At 43.9% G+C, this 18,648-nt stretch overlaps 1 protein-coding gene across 2 annotated transcripts in view; it reads right to left on the reverse strand.

The window, feature by feature from the left end:
- The window catches only part of HABP4 (hyaluronan binding protein 4), a 155,453-nt gene that overhangs the window by 109,478 nt on the left and 27,327 nt on the right, over positions 1-18,648 (reverse strand). Inside the window, exon 2 of one of the 2 annotated variants that reach the window (XM_085632882.1) lies at positions 11,742-11,895. In XM_085632882.1, the coding sequence (XP_085489008.1) occupies positions 11,742-11,895 (154 nt within the window). The remainder of the gene's footprint in view (positions 1-11,741; positions 11,896-18,648) is intronic. The other variant, XM_085632884.1, reaches the window with a different exon arrangement.

An 18,648-nucleotide genomic window follows, 5' to 3' on the forward strand; every position in this document is an offset into this window, starting at 1 on the left:
GCCTATTTTTGCTATTGTTTCCGCTTTCAACTGACTTCCAGATAATGGTAGAAATTGGTATGAAAGCAATTTGTCAACGTTTACACCTGTAACTTCTAATTAGGACATCTGTTTGAAAGCAATATACAGTTACCTCTGCTGGGCCTTTCTTGTTGTGGGGATGTTTTGGACTTGTAGGTTCACCAAGAACCCAGAGCCAATAACTGAGCAGTGTCTTGCAATGGTTTATCATGTACCGGGTATATAGCAATTAATTCGGGAAAATATATACATGGGGGGGAAAAACGGTATAAAAGACACCCATGTATTTCTGAAATTGGAACAAAATATGGAGTTTAGAAACAGTAGATTTGTATATTTCCGAAATTGTGAGTACCCGTACTAGCATGAAGATTATATGTTGTGAGAAAGTGGCTCTGTATATACTGTTTCCTAATAGGTACAGGGTGTACAGAGTCCACAGTCCCCCAGGGGCTGAGAGAGGTTAAAGTTAGGTATGACCTTACTCTCAAAAGTGGTAGCTTGGTCGAGCAGTAAGGCAGTACCAGAGGACAGTGTAAAGCATTTATTGTACACACTCAGTCAGCAAATGGTCTCACACACTCAATAACTGAACTCTAGGCCAATGGTATATATATATATATATATATATATATGCTTGTTTTATTTTTAGAACCACAAAGGGAATAAAAATATACTTTCTCAGAATGAGAGGTTGAATATAAATACTTTTGCAATAAGCAATGGATTTTTGTAAATAGTCACAGTTGGTTGCAATAAACAATCCTATTTCCTAAACATAATGCATTGAGCTCAATGGTAAATTCAGGTTATTTGTAATAAATTACTTTTCAGATTACTTTTGGAATTCCAGGTCTGGCTCCTAGATCCAGCCCTGGGACAATATTCAGAATCAAGTGGTGAAAGTCGACTTAATTACTGTACTGATTTTTAAATAATATTTAGCTATTTCAAAAGTGGACACTTAGAAAACATTCAATGGATCTCTATGGCAAGAAATTAAAGTTGCAGGTCGAGTACTTTATCGTTACTTTTGTAATCCAGGTCTGAGTACCTCGACTCAGCACTGGGGTCTTTATCAGAAACAGGTAAGTAATTACGTTTGCAGAAATTGTACGATTTTAAAAGAATATTTCAAGATTGTAGAGATCAACACTTAGAAGAAATTTCACAGAAAAGCAGTCAATGGTTTCCTATGGAAGAAAAAGGAGTTAAAGGTAAGTGTAGTTGTGGGTACTTTTCAGAGTCAGTGCTGGGCACCAAGATCCAGCACTGGGAGCTCACCCAAGAGCAGGCGAGTAAATTCGTTTTTGGTACTCTGCTGATTTTTGGTGAATATTTTGAGTTTTGAAAAGTTCACACTTAGAAGAATTTCCAAGAAAAAGCCAGCCAATGTTACCCTATGAGAAAAATGAAGATCGCGGTTTAAGGGTAAGTTCGACTGGCAGAGTTGAAGTTCTGGGCATAGACTCAGGGGTCTCCCAGTGTCAGGTAGGTACAGTCAGTTCACCCTCAGCGGTTTCAGGACGGCCGGGTGAAGAGAGAGTTAGGCCCAATGTTAGCCTATGAGGAATAGGGGGCCTGGTTTGGTGGCTGCTGACTAGCAGGCCACGCGGCTGTGGGAGCTGGGCTCCTGGTCACTCAGGGCAAGTGGGGAAGTAGGCTAGTGTAGAGATTGCACTGCCAGGGCCACTCGGGCGGCTGGGTGCAGGGTGCTTTTGAGCCGTCGGGCGCTCAATGGAAATCAATGGGAATGTTCCGGTTTGGAAAAAGGCTGCAAGCTCGGGGACGAGGATGCTTCAGGTGCCACCACCACTTCGAGAGGTAAGTTGGGTAGTTGTAGGTTAGGTGGGTACCCCGGGATTGGGCACAGGGGGCCGCAGGGCGCCGGGTGCAGGGGTGCCTTTTGATGTCGGAAATCTTACCCTCTTGTTGATCGCGGTTGGGGTGGCACTCTGTTCTGAGGCTGCAGGCTTCTTCTGGAATGTCGCGGGGGCCCTTGGGTGCTGGACTCTGGGTCAGTCGCCGTGGGGTCGTCCTCAGGGTCTTTGTCCACTCCGGCACTGGCCAGGATTGGCTGGTGCAGAGTGTGCTGGGTTCGCGGTTCCGGGCTGCTGCCAGGGGTTAGAAGTAGGTTTCTGAGTAGAGCCTCTACTCATGGGAGTCCCAGGGGCTTAGAGCCAAAAGGTAGCCAGGTCCTCCGGGGTTTGGGGAGGTTGCTGGCCACGAGAGATGCCGCGCTGGTGCAGGTCCGGGAGTCGACAGGCCGGTAGGGCTGGGGCCAAAGCAGTTGGTGTCTTCTTCCCTTTTTAGCAGCTGCAGGGCAGGTCTTTGTTCTTCTTGCTCTTCTTGTAGTTTTTCGAATCTGGAATCTGGGGAAGGAAGGTTCAGGGTGCCCCTAAATACTAGATTTAGGGGCGTTATAGGTAGGTGAAGGCCAGGGACCAATGGGTCCTTGTCCTGGGGTGGGTACACCCCCTATCCTGCCTCTCTCCTGTGGGAGGGGGGCAGTAGCCTAATCCTGATAGGGTAGGGCCTCCCATCTTCAAAATGGCGAGAGCCCGGAGATGTGTTTCACCTCGCCTCCCCCACCTGAGGGGTGTGGTGGGCAGACTGGCACATCCCGTCCTTGTATGGGGTTTCCGGCCAAGCTTCCCGCCAGAGTGGGGGGTTGCAGTGGCCTGGGGAAACTCCAAATGGCGGCATGCCTTTGAAGCTTCCCTTTTGCTCATCCTGGGGGAGGAAATTTCTCACCTCACCCAGGATGTGCATTGTTGCAGGCCCGGGAGAGCAGGGGCTCTCCCACCCAGGGGTCCAGCAACGTGTCTGCTGTGTGGCAGCCTGGGCAGCCTCAGAGCAGATGTGGCTTGTAGGTCAGCTGTAAGGGGGCATCTCTAAGATGCCCTCTGGGGTGCTTAGTACATTAAATCCCACACTGGCATCAGTGTGAGTTTAATGTGCTGAGAAGTTTGATACTAAACTTCCCAGTCTTCAGTGTTGCCATTATGGTGCTGAGGAGCTAGTGTTTGACAAGCTCTCAGCACCATGTACTCTTAAATGGCAGCACTGCACTTAGTGCCCAGGAATGGACCTGGGTACTGTAGGGGTACAGGGCTCCTGCTCATGTGCCCACACCATAGGCGTAAGGCACCCAGCTAGAGGGGTGACTGATATATGCCTTGGCAGCGTAGGTGATGGGCATGGCACACAGATGTGTGCCATGTCGACTTTGTTTTGTCCTGCACCCAGACACTCAGCCTGCAAAGGCAGTGTGTGTGTGTAAGGGTACAGGGCCTCTAAGGGTGGCACAACGAGTGCTGCAGCCCCTAGAGGCCTTCCCTGGCCACAAGGCCCTGGGTACCATTTACCAGGGGCTGACATGTGGCTAGGGTTTGCCAATTTGGAGTTTGTGTGTTTTAAGGAAGGAACATAGGTCCTGGGCACCTGATTGGCAGGAGTCCAGGGTACACTTAATCAAACTACATTCAGCAATTAAGCAAAAAGTGGGGGCATACCATGTAAGAAAGATGGCACTCTCACATGTCATTTTTCAAAGTGACTTTACACATGGTCTTTCATTTGGAAGGCAGAAATGCATCGAAAGTCAATAGGTAATAACAGTTGCTCTACAATCCTGTGTTACCCCAAGTCGCCTGGCAAAAATGGTACCTCACCAAGCTGGGATCCACTAGGGAGGGCCACCATTGGAAGGGGGGGGGAGGAGAATTCTCCCCTTTCCAATGATACCTCTCCCATCTTTCTATGTGCTCGGGGGGCTGAGATAGCCCCCTGAGCACGTAGCAAGCAAAACTGAAGTGAGCCTATGGGCTCATTTTAGTTTCGGATTCTGTGCAATGAAGTCAGCGCGACGTGCGCACTGATCTTCATTACACAGAAACAGTCTTGGGAGCTAGGGAAGCCCTTCCCCAGCTATCAAGGCTTTCAGGGGGAAAAGGAAAACCCCCTGGTGCTCACGCCAGAGGGATTTTCCCCTGCCATGTACGAGGATGGCCGAGAGCCGTCCTGTGAACACGAGCACCATGGCGCAGGACGGCTCCTGGCCGTCCTGCACATGCAAGGGGTTAAAGTGTCTATATGCTGTGGCCAACTGGACGTGGTAAATGGTCTTCAATCAAACTCTAAGATTTGGTGCACAACCCCGATGGCCTCAATTTGTGGCCACCTGATCAGATTCACCACCCTGCTTCATCATGAACCAGGAATTTGGGAACTATGAGCAGGAATCACAGATCACGGTTGCCTCAGCAACCGGCTTTAAGCTTCTGGGAGGACCTGGCCTGGCAGTTCAGGCTGGACTGTTCCCATGAGGCACAGGGTCAAGATTGATTTGCATATGTCTGGGTTCAAACTGGAATGGTGAGAGAAAAAAAAAAGATGGGATTTAGACTCCGATCCCTGTACTGGGGTGAATGTATGACATTGTTCTGCGTTCTGTCCATCAATTGTTCTTTTTGCATTTGTCACCCCGAGTGGGCCGGGTATGCCCAGACATGGGTCCCGTGCTCTGCATGCCACTGGAGTCAAGCTATCCTGGCTAATGAAGTGAAGCCTTTTAACTGGACCTAGGATGCTTGTTTCCAGTCCAGAGAAGACCTGGCCTGGCGGTTTGGGCTGGACTGTTCCCATGAGGCACAGGGTCAAGATTGATTGGCATATGGCTGGGTTCAAACTGGAATGGTGTACAAAAAAACCGATGGATTTTGGCACAGATCTCTGTACGGGGGTGAATGTATGAAATTGTTCAGCATTCTGTCCATCAATTGTTCTTTTTGCATAAAGCTTCTTAAAGCACTCAGGAACATTTCAGAACTTACAGCAACCTCCAGGAAAGCAGTTAACATCATAATCACCTCAAGATTGGACTGAAAATTACCTTTATTTGGGATTACCCAAGTATTCCATTAAGTGCCTGTAGGTATTTAAGAACGCAGCAATTTAACTGGTGCAGCAGGCTAAGGTTTCCAATCAGTCTGCATCAATCTTTGGGCTTTGCACTGGCTTGTGGTGCAAGAGACTGCATTTTAAGGCCTTACATGGAGCTAGAGCCATGCTTCCTACCCCAAGAGTTTGCCAAATGTGTACCAAAGCTGCTCTTGCTTTTTTGACAGCCAAACAATGAAATCTCATCGATTCAATGTGCGTTCATCACCGGCCATCTTCAAGAAACAGAAAACAGCTTTTTGATCTGAACGAATTTCTTCCCTCTGGATTTGCAGAGCATTTTAGCACAAGGATACTCTGGATCAGGTAGATGTTTTGCTCTTTACAAGAAACTTAATTTGTGGGTTGCTATACATACAGTACACCCCTCAGAATCTTAATGCTACACTTGGAGGATCTTTGAGGAGTCTGTGGTGGTTCAGCTATTTGCGATTCCAAACACTTAGACCCTCTTTCAGAGCAGCTCTGTATCAGACATTTAAACGCAATGTAGATTTGGTAAGGCATGTGAGAGGACTCTGAAATGGTAAAGCCCCACTGGTTGGTGCACCTATAGGTCCCTTGTCACCAAGGCCATTTGCTAATTTAGATCAGAACTGTACACATGTATGGAGGTTTCACCCTCTGTTTGCATGCACAACGAAGCCCAGGTGAAAGTGGAAGAACAGAAGGCTAAGAAACTATTGCGCTTTATGTACCCTTGGGTATAATGCACACTATAAATTCCAAATACAAATTTATATATTATATAGAGTTTGTGGGAGCAGTATGGTAATGACATTTTATATGTATGCGATCTGGTCAAGTGTATAACATTGGACTGGCAACATTGTGCTACTGTTCCTGTATTAGAACAGGGTGGGGGGATTGCTTATGGATGACATTCCGCGTCACTATGTAATGGATATGGTTTATAAATCTGTATTCTTGCCGGTTACGGAAAGCAATAAAAGTATATTAAAGAATGATTATACACTACTTGCGAACAAATTGAACAGAATCTTCTGCGAAAGTAACTGGTCACTGGAGCTGATCTTCAGGTAAGTCTATATATTCATCACCACAAATTAGTATAAAAACATTAAAAGTAGTACTTTTATTTTAGGGCACCAAGATGTTGCTTGATGCAGACTTCTAGTCTGCATGCCTTCGATAGGTGCCCCTTATTAGCATTTGGTGGGCTAGATAATTGCTAGTCGCCAATGAGCGCACGAGTAATGGACTCTCCTCTCAGGTGAAACGCATCGTCTTTTTTGTAGCTGCTATTTTAAGTTCGTTCCAGACCAATTTACCCTGAGATTACTCGGCCTAGCAAGGGGTACAACTGAACCAGTGACAAGGGATTGAGGATCCACGATGTCTCAGCAATCCTGCTGAGTGAAGAATGTGCTCCAACATTCACCTTCACAAAACAGATGTGGAACTATGATAGATATGGTGATGTGCAAAAAAGTCCATGGTCAATAGTATAACTGGGTATGCCATGGTGCTCATCTTACTGACCTTAGGTAGTGGATGTTTATCCACAAAGATTTGTTACATAAATGCACACATGCATATCTTGCCAAAAGCATGAGTGCTGTCATCTCTGGTGCAAAGCATTCAGAAGCCCAAATTCCTTCATTTGTCCCAAACTGTTGCTTCAAAACTTCCTTTTCACTTGCAGCTAGATACCAGCACTCTGCACCGGCCAGTATATTAGTCCATGTCAATTCCTTTAACACATCTTTCGGGCATTCCCCTTCAACCGCCTCAAAGTTTTTACTTTTTCCAATACATGTATACCACTCCATATCTTCCTAAAGTCACAAATCAATTCAGCACTCCGGCCTAGAATCGAATCCCAAAATAACTCATTTCCTGCACATTTAAACCGAATGCTCCATAAATCCGCATGTAAAGTACTCCATGTTACTAGTTTATTCCAGTACTTGTAAACCTTTGATACTCAGCCTTCTTTCCGTGTAAAACAATTGCACATTACCCATTTTGTGGAAATCCAATGTGCATGTTAAACCGGAGTTGTTTTTTTAAAACTCTAAAGCCAGGTTTTTTACTGACCACAAACCCTCCTGCACCATACCGTTTGGTACGTTGAAGCATTAGCTAATGTCGCATTTACTCATGTTCCACACCTGGAAGTGGATACAGTAATTCTTGCAAAACAAACAGTCATGTCATTTTGCTCATGGTTGCATGAAGGCAATTTGTAGCTCAAACATTTGCTTTCACCCGAAAGGTTGCCCTAATTTCAATACAGCTGCCTTGCACACCAGGGCCACCCTTCAGACTTAAACATCTAACCAACCTAAAATTCTATATCCATAGACCGTGTAAGGAATGGTCCACTCAAGGAGACTGTTCACATTAGCAGTCACATCACCATGAAAAGCTTCCTTTCTATGATACCAGTGTACAACAGCTCTGCTCAAGACTGGGGTAGAAATTTTATCATGCCGAAAAAAAACTTTCTAAACGCAGTTCTCCACTCTTGTCGGACACCCACACCAAAATATAAATCTCATATGCACACGTGTGCAATTCTCTTCCACCACAAAGCCTTCGATCAATAGCCATATTGTACAATAGTTTAATGAATTAAAAATCTAACAGTGCCCCATTTAGCTGGGTCACTGTTCAACAGCAATTATTTGTTTACTACACCGAAGATCAGGCTCCGACTGATTAAGAGTCACACGTGCATTCACCTGGCTGCTGCTATGTTTGTTAAAAGTGGAGCTTCGTGTCCACTGCTTATAAGTGCAGCTCGTTACTATGAATGAGCAGCACCCCTTCAATTCCTACTCGGGGTAGCTGCAGACGTGCAGCTGCAACTTGCTGTACACATCTGCTAACATTGACATGCGGTATGTCTGCCATCATTCTTATGGATGCGAATATCACTCCCTCAGTGACATACACCAAGTGAAAATCAGGCTCAAACTTGCCAGCACCAAAGGTAATAGCTCTACGTGGGCACACTTACTCATACCACAACACAGCTCTACCACCACATGCCAAGGTGTGTACATGCACCACTCCTTCAGTCTCGTGAATGCTGTTTATGGGCATTACATACACAGATCAGTGAAGCAGCACTTAAAGCAGGTCAGGTGTACATGCCATCAGTTTGCCTTCTAAACTGCTCAATGCACTCCTGTTCATACTTCCGACACTGCTTGCACCGGCAACGTACGTACTGCAACAAACCGTTAAATGCATGCCTAAATGTCCCTCTTGATTAAGATGTAACCACTTCAAATGTCCTTCACAAAATTGAGGTGGTTTGGATTCAGCATATAATTGACATCCACTTTGGCTATTTTGATAGCATGTCCGATTTCAATAGGCTAAGTATATATGGCAAATCTGGTGTATGCAGCTGAATCAATATTACGATTTTCAATAAATGAGTTGATTACTACAAAACACTTGCAAAGACAACCTAGTATAAATAGGTTGTAACAATCACTAGTCGAGTCAAGTGCCTTATACCAAATTGTTGGAAAACTGAGTGGCACTATAAATCCCCAATAAAATGCAATTTGTCTCAAGCTGTGGGAAGTGGTAGGAAGCAGCAAAAATCAAAGCCAGAAAAAGATATAAGGTTTGAAAATATATTTTCAAACCTGCAAGTCCTTAAGTTGCTACAAGGTGTCCCTCAAATCAAATGTTAAATCTTCAAAGTTTCTGCCGAGAGCTGATGTTCCCCAAGACCCTTTCAAGTCCAATGCAAAAGCACAGTCTTGAGAATCTGCAGTTCGAGTAGTCTTTACTAGGTGTCCCTCACAAGCCAAACACTGAAATTATTCAATAGAGCTGCAAATCCACCGTTACTAGGTGCCCTTCAAAAGCAAAATGCAAAAGCATTCACATACTTACTTGAGCTGCAGCACCCCACATTACTAGATGTCCCTCACAAATCAAATGCAAAAGCATGGACATTCTCACGAGGATGCACTTCCACTTGTTAGAGGTCCAGCTCAAGTCAGAAGCAACTGCTTCAAATGACCTGCAAGCAAGGGAGGGGGAGGCACCTTTTTGCTATTTTAATCCTTTGTTTTTCATAGGATTGATTTGCCAAAGGTGGTTCTTAATAAAGTCAAAACTACAGATCAAAACGTAGTCCCTTTATAGGCATGTATGTGTTTTTTTAAACAGGAGGCAAGCAAGACAACTAAAGCGCTCTACAGGCCAGGCCTAAAAAGTAAAGACTTACTTGCCAAGTAGGGCATGGCTATGCCACTAAAATAGTCTGCAATGAGGAGCCAAGTGTAGCAACCGGGGGATAGGGGGTGTGAAGTGCCTCACCAGCCAGGTGGGCCTGCAGAGGAGTCCGCAAGACAATGCCCTAGAGCACAGAAAGTAGTAAAATCGCCAGTGCACAATGGCAGCAAACCGGCAACTATGGGGGTGTGTTCAAGTTATCCTTTAGTGACTCTGGGGAAAGTCCCTCCACCCCCACCCACCCCAAACAACTGAGACTAAACCAGGAAGCCAGGGGATCTACTCTCCCTTCCAAATCTGCAACTAGGTTATCCATCAGCAAACTGATGTAAATATATTAGAAGGGCAACGTAGACTGCCATCCCCAGCCTTGATCAGGTGGGCTGTACATTAGGGAAGCTGCAAACATACAAGTTAAAATAGACAATTACAGGTAAAATATGCAAACCCACTCCTTATCTTCTAATATGGCACCAGTAGACTGTTCAGCGAGTAGACTAATAGCCAATCAAGCCTTTATTGGCGACAAAACCAGGCTGATACAGTAAAATGGTCATCATTTCTACAGGACATAGGGCAGAGGATGAAGAGGTAACAGGAAGTCACGACAGCTGAAGAAAGATTATCCGAGGAAGAAGACAATCATGACTGAACTAGAACAACCCATATGGCGGTCAAATCTATGAATGGCAGACATGGAAGAAGGATGCTCAAGAAGAAAGGACATAAGAGTTGTGGAATCCTAGTAGGGACTGAGGGCGCTAAATGAGCTTTTCTTGCTAACAGGACCAATCATGGGTACCTAAAGAATGGTCAGTTTGGTTTGTAGTGGAGCAGGCGCACCATGCCTTAATGCTAAACTGACATGTGCGCCACCCAAAGTGATCATTGCCAAACTTAAATTACACTGACCAGGATAATAGCCTCAGCCTTACTCACCTTAAACAAGACAAAATAGGAGTTATGCGGTTTGCCAATTACACTTAACAAGTACAAAAGCACAGAAAAATGTGAACTGCATGCAACGCAGTTGGACTGCAAACTTCTATAAGTGGCAAAATTAAGTGACTCGACAGGGCAAGTCTCTTAGAAAACCCCTAGAGCCCATGGAACAGAGTCGGAGAGTGGTACTAACCACCCCTAGCACAAACAGAAGGACCCATCAGAACCCCCATCGGTCAAGACCTCATAGAACCATATCAAGACGACAAGTGATCCAAAAGGAAACCATGCAGTAACCACCAACAGAATCAAGCATGAATGCAAGTCATCCCTCTAGAAACTGAAGGATACACGATAGCAGAGTACAAGTTGGCAACGTAAGGAATGAACTGCTATGTGAGGAAGAAGTCCGAATCGTGCAACTATTGAAGATGGCCAAGAAAAAAGGCAAATGAAATAATCAGAAATGAAGTGGCTAAACCAGTGCAGACGTGGGCCCTGAAGCAATCACTGCATACAACAGACATAATTCGATTAGTAAGCAAAGGCTTGAGGAATGAGTGCTGATAAAGTAGCTTTGGAAAGAGAATAGACCAAGACTGGCATGGTCTATTTTTGAAGTCTGGGACACCCCTTAAGCAGAGGGATGTCGGTCTGGGCCATCAGATGTTATGGTACAGGTTGGTGAGACAGGGGGAACTGGATATGAATCTTGGTTCAGAAAGAGCAATGACAACAAGAGGCTGCATGCGACTGACTAATGACTGGATACCATATTTAGTTAGAAAGCAGCCAAATTTAAGTACACACCAGGAGATCAACCCTCTAGGGGAGGCACAATATTTGTCCATTAGCAAGATGGACACAGCAAATAAGAGGCATATTTGTAATTCGATGAATCTTGGGGGGGGGGGGGGGGGGGGGGGGAAATAGCGAGATCACAAATGGGCCTCTGGGTGTGAGCAAGTTCGCAACAAGCAGCAGTCAATTCATCAGTCGACACATACATTAAGAGCAATTACAGATATTAAATCAATTACCAATGCGAAATATTGGTGTTCCTAATGGTGGTGCAGTCCACCCTCACTCATACCTCGCTGGTTCTGCTACATTAATGTTCGATAGCCCACAAAAATATATCCCCCCCGCCCAGCCTAAACAAAGGTTAAGGAATAGTTAGGAAAAAGCTAAAAGGTGGGTTTGTATACTAAACAAATACAGACATTAGAAATTCTAAAGTTAGTGTGTAAAATAGATCATTTAGGTGCCACTTAAATAACTTAAGTCATGCTTATAACTCACATTTATACATGCATACCACCTTTTAATTAATATGATGTGTGCACCTTCTTACACTGTCTTGTCACCACACTACATTAACTGCAACTCACCCTTTCTCCATGCACTAGCTATAACTTTGGATATTACACAAGTTACAGCATGTGAAATCATTGCATTATTTAAAATACTTAAGACATCTGAAATTTTACTTGCTGGAACAGTGCAAGGTACAGTGGTGAAAATTAAGTTGAAAAATAGTGAAACACTTCTCAAACATAAGAGTTAAAGACACCTGGCAGATTACATACTTCTCTGCTGTGAATTCCACCGCTCCTTCCATTTCATTGGGTCTGAATTCTCTGAAGGCAGTTCTCCGTTCAGTCCTTTCAACTTTAATCTCCGTTCCCCAATTTTCATTTTGTCCATCCCACTCTCCCCTTTTAGAAACAGGCTTCTGACCTACTGAGAAAAGGGAAGAAATCCTATTTGAGACAGTGCTTTCACATCTGGAAACATACATCTACTTTTTACAAAGCAAAATAGAACAGCAGTAACCGCATATTATACAGAAGTAGTAAACTAGGAAGCATCCAACACATTCAATATGGACTACTTAATGCTGAAACGGAGTAAAGTATAGCAGTGCTACTTTAAAGACTCAATAAATTCACATAGGATCTAATACAAATTAGATAACTTTAGATCTTAATGGCAAGTTGATTAGTTCTGAGAAGGTTCCTTGCTGCTGAAGCAAATAAACACTAAGCAGTCAGCAGAGAAGCAGTTGTCTGGGCAACAAAGACAGTAGAAACACCAAGCTATCACTATGGCTCTCAAGGGATCTAACATTTCTTTTTTCCTTTATTAGATCCATCCAGAAAAGACACCAGAAACTAGAGCAGGTCTGTGAACTTGTGCCCCCTTATAGTACTCTATGGCAATGCAGCCAACCTCACCTGGAAGTAAGCACCAAAGAGCAAAGACCCCACTACTGAAAAAGGACAATGGATGTAGAGCTCATTCCCAGCGCTAAACTGTCGCCCACCCCCTCCCAAAGTCAAACAGCACAAAAAAGGTCCCTCCTTTTAACAGCCACAAAATAAAAACTCCAATATTCTTGGCTATCTGCAACCCAAACCCCTAACGCTATGGCCGCAAGGACTGCCCCCATCCCTCCACCCTTCCGGTGCCCCCTCCCAGTTAACTTTTTGGGTCTACCACCAGTAGGCTGGTAACATGAGGCCAGATATATCATAAGTATGTATTTTTAATGTTCTGCTTGTGATCACATTGAAAAACTTTCTAGGCCAGTGCTCTCATTTTCGAATGTTCTTACATTAATGGAAAACAAGGAGATTTAAAACAAAGAAAAGAACAGTGTTTACTGCATTCTGGGATGTGAAAGTTTATTTTATAAAATAGACCACACTATTTCCATTATGTAGAGGAAACATCTGGTGAAGTGCCAACAATCAAAACTTCTATGCAGATGCATTTGTTTGCTTTTTTGAGAACAAAGTTTGGATAATGAGCCGAAGTAGGCTTTTCTTTACCAAGTAGTACATACAGATGCGTTAGTTTGTTTGCTGCTATGGGGCATTATATAGTCTGTAGACTAGATAACACTTTGAAGTTAACCAGATGTACAAGACTCCACACTAGCTGGAACAGCAGAACCAGATTGTAATCCATATTTAATATTAACTCGACATACCTTTGGACTTGACTCTGTAGCCTCTAGATTACCATATTTGGCTATCAGGGGGAATCAATTTCCCATTTGTCGTCTTTAACTACCTTGAGGACACTGTTACTGCTCCTGAAAGGGTATGATAACACCAAAATCATAACCTTTTCTCAGTCCATTTTTTGCAAAAAAGTTTTACAAGTGAACCCTGAATTGGTCCTCCCACCTGTATACTCTGAATTTATTTAAAAACCTGTGTTAGTAAATTATGGGTTTTCTTTTCAGTGTAATACATCGTAAATAGCTCTACAAAACAAGCATTGGCATAGCCAATAGGTCTTGCCTTTGGAACCTTATAAGTATTTAGTTATGCAGTACAATATCCTTGGTGCAACAACATCAACTGTTGCATGTCTAAACACTTATAAGGTCCCAAAGGCGAGACCTATTGGCTATGCCAATGCTTGTGTTTGCTTATTTTGCAAACCTGCAATGTGGCAAAAGAGTGGGAAAATATACAAAATAAAGGAGCAGGCCAGAGCGCTAACATGCCAGCACATGCACTGAAGTGTACTCCTTCTCATGCTCCTGTGCACATGTGATCAAACAAAATGCTCTCGTAGTGCGGGCAGCCAGTGAATAAAGTGAGTTGATCAACTACAGTGTAACCTGAAGTCATGGGGCAGTTGATGAGCTATACAAAGGATGGGTGATTTGCAACTCTACTTAACAGAACCCTTGCTAAATCAGGAAATGACAAATCAAGGAGCAGCACCAAAGAAATTGCTAATGGTACATAAAGCAAGTAGGGCAAAAATGAGCAGCTTTTCCTTCCATGTGAAAAGTTATGCACGCATAGAACGAAGTGAGCATCTCCCGCTTTGCACACTGAAAGTGTTCAGACCTTAATCGGACTGCAATTTGTCTCTAAAGGTGGGGAGGGCGGGCAGAATGAGGTTTTGTGAGCTGCGAGGATACCACAATTCCCAATCAACAAAATAAATTTTTAAAGGCACATAAGCTGCCACTGGAGATTAGAGAATGGTGAGGGAGGTTTAAAAGGGGAGCCAAGGAAGGTTAAAGTACTTCTACTCACAGCTCCGATCTTTTGGCCCTACCCTCGGTTTGAAAAGGAAAGGGCTGTGTACTATGTCTGGGAATTCTAGTTGAACCGCCCACTGTACAGGCTAATGTGCCTCCTTTAGGCTGTTCTGCCCTACAATATTTACTTTAAGAGTTGGCGGGGGTTAACTTTACCGGGTGTGTGTGCACAACTTTACATTGACCTTTCAACAATCGCGTCTAGCCTAGTCAGTGGCTGCAGGGAAAGCACACCACTTTGTTGCCGACAGCTTCAATGCAGCCTTCACACAAGTGACAACGGAGGTGTTCGTTATTCCACTTCACATTGTAATATAAGAGCACTGAAATGCTGCTCGACCCTCCCATGCGTCTGGTAAACAGGTCCATGTTTGCCCTTCGATTTAGAGAGGAAATGTTAACAGCACAGGTTGTAAATGTTCAGAGTCCCTCTGATAGTGGGCTTGAGAGTATACAGAAGATGATGGGGAGGGTAGGCATGTGACCAGATGGACTTTAAGACAGTGCCTGCCGTGCAGTCGGGGGAAGGAGGAGAGGTACAGAGCGCATTTAAAAGCGATAGCGCGACGCTCAGATTAAAACAAAGCCACACAAAGGGCATAGATGGGGGACTTAGGGGGAACAAAGGAGGAACTGTAATATATGTAAGTGAATTGAAAAAGGAGATGGTTGAGCTGCGCAGGTGCCGTTATTAACTGTAGGAGACCGGATTGCTTCAAGATAGCGCCCGCCTCACGTCGGTGAAGCACGGGATGGAGTGGTGGGGAAGGGAGCACATTTAAAACTGATAGCGCGACATTCTGGATTAAAAAAAGCGCGACCCGGCCGGGAGTTGTGTGGCGCGCAATTAAATAAACAAGTGAGACAGATGTGAGCGAGTTACACCAGAGACTTTACGAGAGACCTCGAAAAGAAGAGTCTGATCTGAGGCAGAACGAGATAGCGTGAGAGAATGAGACAGACCAGAGCAGCATTATATTGCGGCGCCGTGAAAGTAATAAGCAGAGGCAGAGAATGAAAGCGGTCTAAGATTAGAAACAAAACCTATCTTCCGTGCAGTAAGGGAAGGGGAGGAGGTGGTGAGAGAGGGGAAGGAAAGCCGGCCATGCGAGGAAAGGAATGCTAGAAACCCGGATAGCAGCTGTAAGCGTGCACGACATCGCGAATGCAAGCTGGAGGTCTGAAAAAAGCCACTAGGTTAGCACTTCCAAAACCCGCTTACTAAAACTAAGCGCTGGCTCAGGCGAGACCAAAAAATGGTTACACATTAGTCGGTCACTTAGTCTCTGGTTTCGCTAAAATATTAATGAAGCAAACCTCATTGAAAAACAAACATCTGCCCACCTGTATAATCCACCATTTCTTTGCAGACTTGGACTGTTGATGGTCCCCTTTATTTAAAAAAAAAAAAAGTTCAGTTCATTGTAAAGTGAGAAAATAAGATTGGCTTACAAACTGCCCATTGTGGTTGTGTACCCTATTATTTCTAGTTTATTGCGAATTCTCACCTTAATCAATTTGTGAGATTCGTAGAATATATTAATTGGCAGAATCCAGGAAATTAGATCGCTGGACAACCTTTTGCCTAGAAAAATACACCCATTATTCTTATTGGAACCACCTCTTGAAAATAATAAGTGTAGCAACAGCCCGATGAGTTTTAAACTTACCTCACATGCCAGGCGTTTTTAAATTCAAGTATTTGTATGTGGAGTCTGCAGTCCCCAAAGAGTGAGACGACCCCAAATATCTACGATTGACTAGTTTAAAACAATTTGTAATAATTCGTTTAACAAAATTTTACGAGTCTTTGTCTTGGATATATTTCAATTACCAAAAAATTCATACCGACAGATCATTGTTATCTGGATACCATGATCTATACTCATGATAGAGTAACAGTATTGGCTGCTGTTAATCCCTTGCAAAACTACCATGTCTTCACCTACCTTTGAGAAAGTAGGTTATATTATACTCTCTAAACTATGTTCTCCTCACTTTAAGTGTCAAGTGTTAAACTAAACACCAAATTTAAATTTACTGTTAAAATCTAGATGCAGATTCCCAGGTTATTTGTTATATCTTATGAAGGCTAAAAATACCCCTTTACGCATTGTGGGTCACTCACCTATGAATATAGAGTGCGAAACAGTCCGTGTCACTATCCTGCAGTCAAGTGATTAACATTGGAGTTGGGCCTGGCCTCTTTTATAGCTCTTGCACCCATTGTCGCAGGGTTATGACATCACACTTAACTACTTACACCTGTAGCTACAGGACTTCCATAGCATCCTATTTTTTAGGGAAGGAAGCGGCCATTTTAAAGTGTGAGAATGCTGGACAGTTAACCTACTCTGCATATGGGACCCTCAATTCTATTCGTATTAAATTTTGACCTCTTATTTGTCCTAACTTATACAGTTTCAGGTTGCTATGTAGTATACGATTGTGCCATCTAACATTTTAAACTGGTCCACCATTTCCATGTTATTCAGTCAAAAAACCATGGCGGGCATTTTGTAGTGTGCGATTGATCGAGGTTAGACCTGTATCTAGAGCTCGATTTGGTTTGTGCAGATTCATTGCATAGGTTTTAATCATACATATATCTACAACTCGTTTGGTCAGTATGATATTAGTGTAATGGGTTCTGTTACAGATTATGTTCTTAGATATATACCTCTCATACATCTTCCCTACGGTGTAACTATATCAGACATCTATAGAGAAATAAGGAAAATATATTTGACTCAAACAGGTGGTTATGGGCATCGACGTACACATTATGAATAACGAAAGAGGCATTCAACAGTTTGAGGTTCAAACACAACAGCTGGTCCACATATTCACTTAATATAAAGAAAATCTGATTATGTCAGGACTGGAGGTTCAGACTATACTTTTATTACCAAATAAAAGATCAGAGGGGGACAAGGAGCGAATTAGAAAAAGGTCCTGAACCAACGCTCCTAAAAGTAGTACATGACCACAATGGATGGTATCAGTTCCTTCAAAGAAAAGGGAATACAGCAAGCAGATAGGCTGTAAATTACAGGGAATGTCGCCATAGTATGCAAAGAGGAGAGAAAGTACTCATTTGTATGATTCGTGGTGCCCTCACACACCCTTGCGAGTGTATAGCATCATTGGGCAAATTGCTCCTCGTGGGGGTGGCGCTGCAGTCCCTCACAGGCCCTGTTCAGGGGCTCTCTGGCGGAGATCTTTTCAGGAGTTGCTGCATTTGTGTATGAGGGTATGAGGGTGATAGTGAGTGCAAGTTAAAAATGAGCCAGGAGGGCCTAAATAATTTATTCAGAGGTCCCCTGGTTCAGAGTAAAAAATTCACCGGGATGGAGATGCACCGTAGTGCCACTTTGTGAGGGGAAACAAGACCAAATGGAGTCCCACTTCTCTCAACCCGTGTAGTGTATATCTAGAGTGTTTAGAAAAGGGTCGACATGTTCCGCGCTGTGAGGTGGTCCCTAGTGGATCCAAGAGCGCTTCATCAGGACCATATAGAAAACTGAAAAAAGGGGAATCAGGCAAAGACACCCTATATTCCCATACATAACCTATAGTCAGGTGCACTTGACAATGTCTTGGGACACATTATTATACGCAAGTCCTGTCCGAAGCCTAAAAGGAGACAAAAATAGGGGGGGGGGGGGGGAAGAGAAACAAGAACAAAAGACAAGAAACATAGTAACAAATCTATATGGTACTCGTTTACAAAAATGGATTGACGAGCGCACAATTGTGCCCAAGTACCGTGTGCATGAAAAATTCAGTGGACATGCACACTCCCCTATGGTCATGCGTCACGATGCTGGTGCTGCAGGTGAACACACGCAAATGCTAGAGGGTGCAGTTGTGATCATAGTTTGACAGTGTCCTATGCCGCCGCAAAGTAGTGGTAGCATAGGGGCAAAATTATTATTATTTTTTTTAACGTGCACGTGAATTTTTCATGCACACGGTACTTGGGCACATAATTGTGCGCTCGTCAATCCATTTTTGTAAACTAGTACCATATAGATTTGATATGTTACTATGTTTGTCTTTTGTTCTTGTCCCCCCCCCCCCCCCCCCCCCTTATTTTTGTCTCCTTTTAGGCTTTGGACAGGACTTGCGTATAATAATGTGTCCCAAGACATTACTCATCAAGCGCACCTGACTATAGATTATGTATGGGAATATAGGGTGTCTTTCCCCGATTCCCCTTTTTTCAGTTTTCTATATGGTCCTGATGAAGCGCTCTTGGATCCACTAGGGACCACCTCACAGCGCGAAACATGTCGACCCTTTTCCAAACACTCTAGATAATACACTACACAGCTTGAGAGAAGTGGGACTCTTATTTGGTCTTGTTTCCCCTCTCAAACCGGCACTACGGTGCATCTCCATCCCCGTGAATTTTTTACTCTGAA

Source organism: Triturus cristatus, chromosome 2_1 (genome assembly GCF_964204655.1).
Source record: "Triturus cristatus chromosome 2_1, aTriCri1.1, whole genome shotgun sequence".
In the NCBI taxonomy this organism is placed as follows: domain Eukaryota; kingdom Metazoa; phylum Chordata; class Amphibia; order Caudata; family Salamandridae; genus Triturus; species Triturus cristatus.